The following is a 13549-nucleotide window of genomic DNA, read 5'->3' as shown; positions in this document are numbered from 1 at the left end:
CAATAAGATGGCATTTACATTTTCAAGTGGAGAAATAGAAACTAGTGGCAAACTTGTGGTGGTGGCAAACTTTTGGTTGTGGTAAACTTGTGGTTGTGGTAAACTTGTGGTTGTGGTAAACTTGTGGTTGTGGTAAACTTGTGATTGTGGTAAACTTGTGGTTTTGGTAAACTTGTGGTAAACGTGTGGTTGTGGTAAACTTGTGGTTGTGGTAAACTTGTGGTTGTGATAAACTTGTGGTTGTGGTAAACTTGTGGTTGTGATAAACTTGTGTTAAACTTGTGGTTGTGGTAAACTTGTGGTTGTGATAAACTTGTGGTTGTGGTAAACTTGTGGTTGTGGTAAACTTGTGTTAAACTTGTGGTTGTGGTAAACTTGTGGTTGTGGTAAACGTGTGGTTGTGGTAAACTTGTGGTTGTGGTAAACTTGTGTTAAACTTGTGGTTGTGGTAAACTTGTGTTAAACTTGTGGTTGTGATAAACTTGTGGTTGTGGTAAACGTGTGGTTGTGGTAAACTTGTGGTTGTGGTAAACTTGTGTTAAACTTGTGGTTGTGGTAAACTTGTGTTAAACTTGTGGTTGTGATAAACTTGTGGTTGTGTTAAACTTGTGGTTGTGATAAACTTGTGGTTGTGGTAAACTTGTGGTTGTGATAAACTTGTGGTTGTGTTAAACTTGTGGTTGTGGTAAACTTGTGGTTGTGGTAAACTTGTATTAAACTTGTGATTGTGGTAAACTTGTGGTTGTGGTAAACTTTTGGTTGTGGTAAACTTTTGGTTGTGGTAAACTTGTGTTAAACTTGTGGTTGTGGTAAACTTGTGGTTGTGGTAAACTTGTGGTTGTGGTAAACTTGTGGTTGTGGTAAACTTGTGTTAAACTTGTGGTTGTGGTAAACTTGTGGTTGTGGTAAACTTGTGGTTGTGGTAAACTTGTGGTTGTGGTAAACTTGTGGTAAACTTGTGGTTGTGGCAAACTTGTGATTGTGGTAAACTTGTGGTTGTGGTAAACTTGTGATTGTGGTAAACTTGTGGTTTTGGTAAACTTGTGGTAAACGTGTGGTTGTGGTAAACTTGTGTTTGTGGTAAGCTTGTGGTTGTGGTAAACTTGGGATACTTATGCTAAACATGGGATATTTTTATAAACTCGGGATACTTGTGGTAAACAAACCACTGTTTTATAGGGAAGACCTCGACGATGTAACAAGAATACAGATCTGTACAAAATCTACGAAAGCAGCTGTTAAAACTGATGATTAATTTTCCATAAAGAAAAAATATGAATATCCTTTAAAAAGGATAATATTTATTTTCCGATAAATAAAAAATATAACCTTTATATTTTCATCCACTAAATCGGAATGCAAAAAAATCCTTTCTGACTAACATGGAAGAAAACAGACAGTGGGTATTGACACCGTACACAACACACATTGACTGGACAGTTGAGGACAAGACAGTTGTGGACAAGACAGATGTGGACAAGACAGTTGTGGACAAGACAGTTGTGGACAAGACAGTTGTGGACAAGACAGTTGTGGACAAGACAGTTGTGGACAAGACAGATGTGGACAAGACAGTTGTGGACAAGACAGTTGTGGACAGGACAAGGTGACGATCCACTGACCGACGTACGTGAACCTACCTGGGTTGATGGGAGTCACGTGATGGTAACTGACTGCTATATATAGGACCAGCAGAGCCGGGCTAACACGCATCTGTGGGGGAGAAATAGAAAATCATTGAAGTGTGAACCCGTGCCCCTAATTCACTCAAACCCCTGCCCGAGTGGACCATCGTGGAGCGGGCTGAGTTATGTAAAGCCTTTAGATCGTCGCCATGGCAACGTCTGTTTAGTTCATACATCAATGACACAGATTTCAGGCTGGGTGTTGTACAGGCGCTAGAACATACGGGAACTGGCGATCGTGGTGCTTAACGTTGTGTGGTGGGGTCAAAAGCTAATGTAGATTTTTTTCAAACATTGAATGTATAGCTAGTTTAGATTTAAACATTGGCTGTATTGCTAGTGTTGGTTTAAAGATTGATTAGATTGCTATTGTATACTTAAAGATTGATTGTATAGCTAGTGTAGATTTATTTTTTTAATGTTATTTTTGATGTCATTAGTCAATACATGTATTCATTCATTAAGCGCAGATTATTGTGGCAGATTTAATACGATTGGGATTGTGATGAAATGGAAGATGGGTAACGACGTGCGTTGTGTTCGGGGAATGCTGAGTAGCAACAAACAAAGAACTGGGATACCAGGATACCACTGAAGAAAAACACTTTATATAAAATGATCAGCAGGAAAAAGACAAACTATTGATATAAATTATGATCTATTGACAAAACAATTGACGCATTGTTGACACTATTGTCAAATGAAACAGTTATAAACTAATTAAATAAAATAATACATCGGTCAGCGGAGATCACCAAATGGTCAGCATCAGATACGACATTTTGCCATCTCTGGGTAAACATTGTTGTTAAAATTCCTGTTAAAATTCCGTGTCTCTTTTTCAATTCTTTCAGCTATTTTAGAAAAATGTTTTAACTCTACAAAATCTGGTTCATCTTAAAAGGATAGTAAATTTGCAAAACAGCTATTTTAAAAAGCACTGAACGTATCCATCTTAGTTGAGACAAAAAAAAAACGCAAATGAGATAACGCAAATTACAAACCACTAAGGTTTAATCAAGGTACAGTTGTGATACTTCTATTATTTCACACAGCATGAATCACCTGACACTCTATGCCAGGTATCATTTTGTCTGGAAGGGTAGGGATGTATGTGTAAGCTGTACATTGTTAGGATATAATATACTGTGTTGTAAATTGTAAGACAATCATATAGAGGGCTATAAATTGTAAGGCTATGATATAGTGTGTTGTAAATTGTAAGGACATTTTGTAGTCATGTGTAAAGGTATGGTTATGCTTGGTGTAATAATAATTTGCTAAGTGCTATCATATTTAATGTTAAGGTGCTGTGTGCTAACTCGTGTACAGGTATGGTAGTAAGTGCTGATATTATGAAAAAGAACAAAGGGGGAGAGAGAGAGAATGATAGAAAGAGAAAAAAAGGGGAGTGGTGGTGGGGGGGGGTATGCGTGTCTCACAATACGATATCATAAATATAAAGAGAAAAGAGAAAGGAGGAGGAACTGAATCATGATAAGACAGAGAAAGAGAGAGAGAGAGAGAGAGAGAGAGAGAGAGAGAGAGAGAGAGAGAGAGAGAGAGAGAGAGAAAGAGGACAGGTGGATGTATTATAAGATGGAGAGAGAGGGATGGAGGCACCACACGAAAGTTATTTTTATTCTAGTTCCGCTTCTCGCTCTATCAACTTCAATCATCGTTAGCCCGAGGTCATTGGGTGCTTTAGTCGACATCAAGTCTAGGCGCTTCCGTTTTTTCCCCTGGTCCAGCAGCATTGAGCCCGTGAGCCCTTTCTTCAAGGTGACGGGTCTGGTCAAGCCGTTAATGGTTAGAGACTAAAACATCCAATTACTAAACTACATCAGTCAAAATGTAGACTAGTCGGAAAAGTTAGTAAAGAAAACACGCAGAGTTTGCTAAAGAAAACACGCATTTTGTCAAAGTTTGCTAAAGAAAACACGCATTTTGTCAAAGTTTGCTAAAGAAAACACGCATTTTGTCAAAGTTTGCTAAAGAAAGTTGCGTGTAGTACTGATCCTGTGTATAGACCTGCCGGGAAATACATGTGCTGAGTTGGGTCGAGACTCCAAAAGACCGCATATGTTGACGTTAACTGTATGGTATTTTATATTCTACCAACATTAACTGTATGGTATGTTATATTCTATCACACATTCTTTTATTCGACTGCTTAGTTTCCTAAGACGATTAGATTCGATGCAACATAGTTAGAGGGGGGTGGGGGGTTGAGGAGCCAGACTTCGGGTATTTTGATTCTCTTTTCTGTCTTTTGTTTTCAGCATTCAGGCGGAGCCACTACTCTTCATGTTTTAAAGCAGCGTACATCTCCTGAAGCCTTTCTCCACGGACAGTTTACTCCCAGAATCGTATGTCCAATAGAGGATATGCTTGCTTGACCATACATCAAAGTTAATTACTCTCCTTCCATGCTTTTCCCTTCAACACTAATCCCATGAACGTGTACCCAACACTGTTGTCAGAAAAATTTGAAAAGTTTGGGTAATTTTGCCGCTCCAAAACATCATTATTTTTACGTGGTCCGTCCAATATACCCCAATATGCGTCTAAAACAGCTCATGTTAAAAGCACTCAGTTATCTCTCATGTGATGCGCACACGTTCCAGCGAAACATAGTGTGAATAAGGTGCAACGTTTTTCTTCTGCAGGTACAGCATTTACCAGTATCTGCAGGATGATATACTTTAGATTTTGTATTTGTCACACCCCCCCCCCCCCCCCAAGAATTCATTTAAACAAAACCACCAGAAGAACGTGATCAAAAGTTGCATCTTTTGAATTGCCATCGACCATGGCGGTGTGATAAGAGGGTGTTTGATTTTTTCTATAAAAAATTTAACGGAAGTGATTGAGCAATTTAAAAACATCCACTTAACGAACGGTAAACAACTTTAAATCCCATAAAATGTTTCTTATTATAATAAAGCAGCTGTTAAAGAACTAAGGTCGTAAAAGTTTTCGTTAAATACCGCCATTAATGGTACACAATTCCTCCAAACACTAACATTTACAAAAATATAGATGCACTTATATATCTTAAATTTGTTGGTAGATTCTGAACTCTCTAGAACCAAGCGTTCAGATAAAATTAGTGGAAAATATAATTATATCGCTCTGATTTAGGCATTGATTGGGTAAATTGTTAATGCAATATTTATAGACACGGTTTAAAGCAAGCAAATTACCATTGAAATTGAAGCAAGTTGAAATAAATATTCAATGCTTCAAATGTCGCGACGTAAACGCCAGACAAATTAGGAAAGCGCAGATTTAAAAGTTTTGAAGGCTAATCTATGTTTAGTTTTTAAAACGTAGAGTACATCGCTTGCGCTAAATAATGGTTGTATGGTGAAGACCATAACGAATGTAGTCAACATTAACCTATGTGGTCAGCACAAAACATGACATCAGTGGTCAGCACAAAACATGACCTCAGTGGTCAGCACAAAACAGGACCATTTATTTAGCTTTGTGTAACGTTGCTCTTTACAAGACAATGAGCTAGATCATCCGATCTTTAGTTTAAAAGTTTTTATTAAAAAGCGTCTTAAAACAAAAAGTTGAACACACCACCCACCTCACACCCTCAACCGATGACACCAATGCACTAGCCAGAAAGAAATATACCCATTTTCATTTCAGCCTAAAAAAATATGGCAAAACACTGCTTCACCCCTTTATGAAACGCTCCTGTAAATCAGCCGAGAATATTTTTTTTATTGCCCATTTATCAAAAGTCATTGTATACACAAGTATTAAATAACGCTGATGCAAGATTCATCTTCTAAAAGGGTATTCGGTCGGTGCCCGCGGCATGGATAGTTTAGCATCGATCCAGTCCTGCAGCCATTGTAAATATGATGCCATGAAATTGACGAGACAGATCTTTAATTTAACGGTATAACAAACCTCCCCCCCCCCCCCCCCCTGAGAGACAGGCGGACGCTGGGGTCAGGCACCAAGACAAAACTCCACAGTTCACATTTTGAGACTTATTGTGGGGAACTAGATGGTAAATAAATCCACATACATCCATTTGTTTTAACAAATGACTTTTCTCTACATATTTCATCCTTACAACTTTTCTCTACATATTTCATCCTTACAACTTTTCTCTACATATTTCATCCTTACAACTTTTCTCTACATATTTCATCCTTACAACTTTTCTCTACATATTTCATCCTAACAACTTTTCTCTACACATTGTAACCATACAACTTCTGACTAGATAATGTTTACACTAAGCCCACCTTCACATTGTTTCATTCAAATCCTCTAATTACATCACTTATGTAAGTTTCTCTTTAGAGTTTGTACATCTATACATATAATTCTCTATATCACCCAACCATGCGGGACACCACGCACGCATGCTGACTCTCTGACCACCCCTGCCACCTGCCTCGTTCTCCAGGTATGCGCAACAGCGTGTACCCACCCACCCCATTTGGACTACTGTGTCTTTCAGGAAGTCTTCACCCGTCACTAAATAGCGGCGTATGTTAGACCGCTGGCCGGCTCGTATAAATAATTTTCCATGTGTTAATTAGCAATCCTCGTCCCTCACACTTTGACACAGACTCGCGATGTATTTGTAATCACTTAAATACTGCGTTCAATATAAACTAATACCGACACCACACTCATAACAGACCCGACCCCCCCCCCCAGGTTAAACCTCTTGTAGACAGGAGACGCCACAAATAGGAACATGCACATACACGATACATGAGGTAATCTCCTCATGCAGACCATACACACACACACACACGTTACACTAACACACTCGCACACACACGCCACACAAACATTTAAAGGCTGACGTAATCCTCTTATGCTGATCACCCCCCCCCCCCCACACACACACCTGTTTGCACACACATACATACTTTACATGCAAGCACTTCCCTTATCCTTTCATGTAAAACATAAACACACATACACACCGGCACGCATACACAAATTCCCCACACGCACACATAATTTACATGTAAGCTCTGACCTAATCCTTTCATGTAAAACATAAACACATACACACACCGGCGCCTCACACTAATTCCCCACACGCACACATAATTTACATGTAAGCTCTGACCTAATCCTTTCATGTAAAACATAAACACATACACACACCGGCGCCTCACACAAATTCCCCACACGCACACATAATTTACATGTAAGCTCTGACCTAATCCTTTCATGTAAAACATATACACATACACACACCGGCGCCTCACACTAATTCCCCACACGCATATACGTAGAGATACAATCCTCTGCTCTAGACCAGACGAACACACCCACAGCCGTATCCCAATCAGCATGATCTATCGCCTGTGTCCAGCAATAATAGATATCAGCAAACATGGAGTCGGTCGCCAGATGCTGGCCCCTGGATGTTTGAATCAGTATTCATTACATTCCTATTGATTAGGTGTGTCCCCACGTGGGCCTAAAAACAGCGATGGGGGAGAGGAAACAAAAACAGTGAGCGCTATTTACAGACCCGCAACACGCAACCCCACAGAGAGCGTTGTAGGTGAGTAGATGACCAGTGTGTCAGACTGGTGAGTAGATGACCAGTCTCAGGTCAGGCAGAAATACTAACTGCCGATAGCTTGACCAATCTTTAGGTAAAGGAAAGATCTAAGGAAATTTAATTTTTGACAAGAAAAACCTCTCCATGTTAATGTTACCGGTAATAGAATGTTTAATTTAGCCCTGCCTGAATTACAGTTATGCTAGCTGTTCTCTCAGATAGATCAAGTTCATCAAACAAGCGCCAAGCATGTTATCTTAAGGTTGTGCTCGATCCTCAAATAAGTATTTATGGTTTATTTCTGAGCGTGTGGACTCTAACAGTCTTTCTGGCATTTATATCCAACAAAATTTAAAATTTTACTTTTTTTTTTTTAAATAATTTTAATTCAAAGCTGGTTAAAATATAAAATAATAATAAATAAATAAAATTCACTTTAAAATTTGTGCGAAATTAAAAATATGCGACCCGTTGAAAGATTTAGTAATTTTCAGCCGTATTTCATTATCGGAAATGGACGTCACATTATTATAAAAAAATTATGAAACTCCTGAAAGTGATCAGACAGAATACCAATGTCTATTTGTAACATTTAAAGGCACAAGATATCAACACAATTATTCTACAAGTCGGGATAAGGTGGACCGACATTCCTCCCTTAAAAGTCAAGCTCTTAAGTACATAATTGCTCCACGGAGTTATGAAAACCAAGCAATCCGATTGGCTGATATTAAACGTAGGATGTTTGGTACCAGTCGTGCTAATATGTCTGGGCCTGTTTTGTCTGGCTCTAATGGGGAGCAATCAATGGAAGCAGCTCTCAGTGTTGTTCTTGCCCCTAGTTAAAGAGTTTCCGCTCTGGTGGATCGATTCAGTGGACGTCATTGATGAGACGCTTGCTTGAAGCAGGTCAAGGGTCAGCCTTGATAAACATCTGATGTCGGTAATGTTTTCTTCATGTTCGGAAACAAAAGATTCTAATCCTTGGCTCTAGCTCAAGTGTTGCGCCGACCATGGGCGTTTTTGTAGACCTGTGGCTAGAGCAAGATGATGTTGTAAATCTGTGGCTAGAGCAAGATGTTTTTGTAAACCTGTGGCTAGAGCAAGATGATGTTTTTGTAAACCTGTGGCTAGAGCAAGATGATGTTTTTGTAAACCTGTGGCTAGAGCAAGATGTTTTTGTAAACCTGTGGCTAGAGCAAGATGATGTTGTAAACCTGTGGCTAGAGCAAGATGATGTTTTTGTAAACCTGTGACTAGAGCAAGATGATGTTTTTGTAAACCTGTGGCTAGAGCAAGATGATGTTTTTGTAAACCTGTGGCTAGAGCAAGATGTTTTTGTAAACCAGTGGCTAGAGCAAGATGATGTTTTTGTAAACCTGTGGCTAGAGCAAGATGATGTTTTTGTAAACCTGTGACTAGAGCACGATGTTTTTGTAAACCTGTGGCTAGAGCAAGATGATGTTTTTGTAAACCTGTGGCTAGAGCAAGATGATGTTGTAAACCTGTGGCTAGAGCAAGATGATGTTTTTGTAAACCTGTGGCTAGAGCAAGATGATGTTTTTGTAAACCTGTGGCTAGAGCAAGATGATGTTGTAAACCTGTGGCTAGAGCAAGATGATGTTTTTGTAAACCTGTGGCTAGAGCAAGATGATGTTTTTGTAAACCTGTGGCTAGAGCAAGATGATGTTTTTGTAAACCTGTGGCTAGAGCAAGATGATGTTTTTGTAAACCTGTGACTAGAGCAAGATGATGTTTTTGTAAACCTGTGGCTAGAGCAAGATGATGTTGTAAACCTGTGGCTAGAGCAAGATGATGTTTTTGTAAACCTGTGGCTAGAGCAAGATGATGTTTTTGTAAACCTGTGGCTAGAGCAAGATGATGTTTTTGTAAACCTGTGGCTAGAGCAAGATGATGTTGTAAACCTGTGGCTAGAGCAAGATGATGTTTTTGTAAACCTGTGGCTAGAGCAAGATGATGTTTTTGTAAACCTGTGGCTAGAGCAAGATGATGTTTTTGTAAACCTGTGGCTAGAGCAAGATGATGTTTTTGTAAACCTTTTACTAGAGCACGATGTTTTTGTAAACCTGTGGCTAGAGCAAGATGATGTTTTTGTAAACCTGTGGCTAGAGCAAGATGATGTTTTTGTAAACCTGTGGCTAGAGCAAGACGATGTTTTTGTAAACCTGTGGCTAGAGCAAGACGATGTTTTTGTAAACCTGTGGCTAGAGCAAGATGATGTTTTTGTAAACCTGTGACTAGAGCAAGATGATGTTTTTGTAAACCTGTGGCTAGAGCAAGACGATGTTTTTGTAAACCTGTGGCTAGAGCAAGACGATGTTTTTGTAAACCTGTGGCTAGAGCAAGACGATGTTTTTGTAAACCTGTGGCTAGAGCAAGATGATGTTTTTGTAAACCTGTGGCTAGAGCAAGATGATGTTTTTGTAAACCTGTGGCTAGAGCAAGATGATGTTGTAAACATTATGCTAGAGCAAGATGATGTTTTTGTAAACCTGTGGCTAGAGCAAGATGATGTTTTTGTAAACCTGTGGCTAGAGCAAGATGATGTTTTTGTAAACCTGTGGCTAGAGCAAGATGATGTTTTTGTAAACCTGTGGCTAGAGCAAGATGATGTTTTTGTAAACCTGTGGCTAGAGCAAGATGATGTTTTTGTAAACCTGTGGCTAGAGCAAGATGATGTTTTTGTAAACCTGTGGCTAGAGCAAGATGATGTTGTAAACCTGTGGCTAGAGCAAGATGATGTTTTTGTAAACCTGTGGCTAGAGCAAGACTTTTTTGTAAACCTGTGGCTAGAGCAAGATGATGTTTTTGTAAACCTGTGGCTAGAGCAAGATGATGTTTTTGTAAACCTGTGGCTAGAGCAAGATGATGTTGTAAACCTGTGACTAGAGCAAGATGTTTTTGTAAACCTGTGGCTAGAGCAAGATGATGTTGTAAACCTGTGGCTAGAGCAAGATGATGTTTTTGTAAACCTGTGGCTAGAGCAAGATGATGTTTTTGTAAACCTGTGGCTAGAGCAAGATGATGTTTTTGTAAACCTGTGGCTAGAGCAAGATGATGTTTTTGTAAACCTGTGGCTAGAGCAAGATGATGTTTTTGTAAACCTGTGGCTAGAGCAAGATGATGTTTTTGTAAACCTGTGGCTAGAGCAAGATGATGTTTTTGTAAACCTGTGGCTAGAGCAAGATGATGTTTTTGTAAACCTTTTACTAGAGCACGATGTTTTTGTAAACCTGTGGCTAGAGCAAGATGATGTTTTTGTAAACCTGTGGCTAGAGCAAGATGATGTTTTTGTAAACCTTTTACTAGAGCACGATGTTTTTGTAAACCTGTGGCTAGAGCAAGATGATGTTTTTGTAAACCTGTGGCTAGAGCAAGATGATGTTTTTGTAAACCTTTTACTAGAGCACGATGTTTTTGTAAACCTGTGGCTAGAGCAAGATGATGTTTTTGTAAACCTGTGGCTAGAGCAAGATGATGTTGTAAACCTGTGGCTAGAGCAAGATGATGTTTTTGTAAACCTGTGGCTAGAGCACGATGTTTTTGTAAACCTGTGGCTAGAGCAAGATGATGTTTTTGTAAACCTGTGGCTAGAGCAAGATGATGTTGTAAACCTGTGGCTAGAGCAAGATGATGTTTTTGTAAACCTGTGGCTAGAGCACGATGTTTTTGTAAACCTGTGGCTAGAGCAAGATGATGTTTTTGTAAACCTGTGGCTAGAGCAAGATGATGTTGTAAACCTGTGGCTAGAGCAAGATGATGTTTTTGTAAACCTGTGGCTAGAGCAAGATGATGTTGTAAACCTGTGGCTAGAGCAAGATGATGTTTTTGTAAACCTGTGGCTAGAGCAAGATGATGTTGTAAACCTGTGGCTAGAGCAAGATGATGTTGTAAACCTGTGGCTAGAGCAAGATGATGTTTTTGTAAACCTGTGGCTAGAGCAAGATGATGTTTTTGTAAACCTGTGGCTAGAGCAAGATGATGTTTTTGTAAACCTGTGGCTAGAGCAAGACGATGTTTTTGTAAACCTGTGGCTAGAGCAAGATGATGTTTTTGTAAACCTGTGGCTAGAGCAAGATGATGTTGTAAACCTGTGGCTAGAGCAAGATGATGTTTTTGTAAACCTGTGGCTAGAGCAAGATGATGTTGTAAACCTGTGGCTAGAGCAAGATGATGTTTTTGTAAACCTGTGGCTAGAGCAAGATGATGTAAACCTGTGGCTAGAGCAAGATGATGTTGTAAACCTGTGGCTAGAGCAAGATGATGTTTTTGTAAACCTGTGGCTAGAGCAAGATGTTTTTGTAAACCTGTGGCTAGAGCAAGATGATGTTGTAAACCTGTGGCTAGAGCAAGATGATGTTTTTGTAAACCTGTGGCTAGAGCAAGATGATGTTTTTGTAAACCTGTGGCTAGAGCAAGATGATGTTGTAAACCTGTGGCTAGAGCAAGATGATGTTTTTGTAAACCTGTGGCTAGAGCAAGATGATGTTTTTGTAAACCTGTGGCTAGAGCAAGATGATGTTGTAAACCTGTGGCTAGAGCAAGATGATGTTTTTGTAAACCTGTGGCTAGAGCAAGATGATGTTTTTGTAAACCTTTTACTAGAGCACGATGTTTTTGTAAACCTGTGGCTAGAGCAAGATGATGTTTTTGTAAACCTGTGGCTAGAGCAAGATGATGTTGTAAACCTGTGGCTAGAGCAAGATGATGTTTTTGTAAACCTGTGGCTAGAGCACGATGTTTTTGTAAACCTGTGGCTAGAGCAAGATGATGTTTTTGTAAACCTGTGGCTAGAGCAAGATGATGTTGTAAACCTGTGGCTAGAGCAAGATGATGTTTTTGTAAACCTGTGGCTAGAGCACGATGTTTTTGTAAACCTGTGGCTAGAGCAAGATGATGTTTTTGTAAACCTGTGGCTAGAGCAAGATGATGTTTTTGTAAACCTGTGGCTAGAGCAAGATGATGTTGTAAACCTGTGGCTAGAGCAAGATGATGTTTTTGTAAACCTGTGGCTAGAGCAAGATGATGTTGTAAACCTGTGGCTAGAGCAAGATGATGTTTTTGTAAACCTGTGGCTAGAGCACGATGTTTTTGTAAACCTGTGGCTAGAGCAAGATGTTTTTGTAAACCAGTGGCTAGAGCAAGATGATGTTGTAAACCTGTGGCTAGAGCAAGATGATGTTTTTGTAAACCTGTGGCTAGAGCAAGATGTTTTTGTAAACCTGTGGCTAGAGCAAGATGATGTTGTAAACCTGTGGCTAGAGCAAGATGATGTTTTTGTAAACCTGTGGCTAGAGCAAGATGATGTTGTAAACCTGTGACTAGAGCAAGATGTTTTTGTAAACCTGTGGCTAGAGCAAGATGTTTTTGTAAACCTGTGACTAGAGCAAGATGATGTTTTTGTAAACCTGTGACTAGAGCAAGATGATGTTTTTGTAAACCTGTGGCTAGAGCAAGATGATGTTTTTGTAAACCTGTGACTAGAGCACGATGTTTTTGAAAACCTGTGGCTAGAGCAAGATGATGTTTTTGTAAACCTGTGGCTAGAGCAAGATGATGTTTTTGTAAACCTGTGGCTAGAGCAAGACGATGTTTTTGTAAACCTGTGGCTAGAGCACGATGTTTTTGTAAACCTGTGGCTAGAGCAAGATGATGTTTTTGTAAACCTGTGACTAGAGCACGATGTTTTTGTAAACCTGTGGCTAGAGCAAGATGATGTTGTTAACCTGTGGCTAGAGCAAGATGATGTTGTAAACCTGTGGCTAGAGCAAGATGATGTTGTTAACCTGTGGCTAGAGCAAGATGTTTTTGTAAACCTGTGGCTAGAGCAAGATGATGTTGTAAACCTGTGGCTAGAGCAAGATGATGTTTTTGTAAACCTGTGGCTAGAGCAAGATGATGTTTTTGTAAACCTGTGGCTAGAGCAAGATGATGTTTTTGTAAACCTGTGGCTAGAGCAAGATGATGTTTTTGTAAACCAGTGGCTAGAGCAAGATGATGATGTAAACCTGTGGCTAGAGCAAGATGATGTTTTTGTAAACCAGTGGCTAGAGCAAGATGATGATGTAAACCTGTGGCTAGAGCAAGATGATGTTTTTGTAAACCTGTGGCTAGAGCAAGATGTTTTTGTAAACCTGTGGCTAGAGCAAGATGATGTTGTAAACCTGTGGCTAGAGCAAGATGATGTTTTTGTAAACCTGTGGCTAGAGCAAGATGATGTTTTTGTAAACCTGTGGCTAGAGCAAGATGATGTTTTTGTAAACCTGTGGCTAGAGCAAGA

The 13549-nt window shown here is 39.5% G+C and overlaps 1 protein-coding gene across 1 annotated transcript in view; it reads right to left on the bottom strand.

Annotated features, from left to right (window-relative positions):
* LOC131939607 (suppressor of lurcher protein 1) overlaps window positions 1–13549 on the bottom strand; it is a 156743-nt gene that overhangs the window by 71077 nt on the left and 72117 nt on the right. Inside the window, exon 2 of the mRNA XM_059298014.1 lies at window positions 1641–1713. Coding sequence (XP_059153997.1) covers window positions 1641–1713 — 73 coding nt within the window. The remainder of the gene's footprint in view (window positions 1–1640; window positions 1714–13549) is intronic.

This window comes from Physella acuta, unplaced genomic scaffold (genome assembly GCF_028476545.2).
Source record: "Physella acuta isolate Inbredline_101_S28 unplaced genomic scaffold, ASM2847654v3 ptg000284l, whole genome shotgun sequence".
NCBI lineage: Eukaryota > Metazoa > Mollusca > Gastropoda > Physidae > Physella > Physella acuta.
The sequence above is the reverse complement of the archived record's forward strand: the minus strand, read 5'-3'. Positions and strand labels throughout refer to the sequence as shown.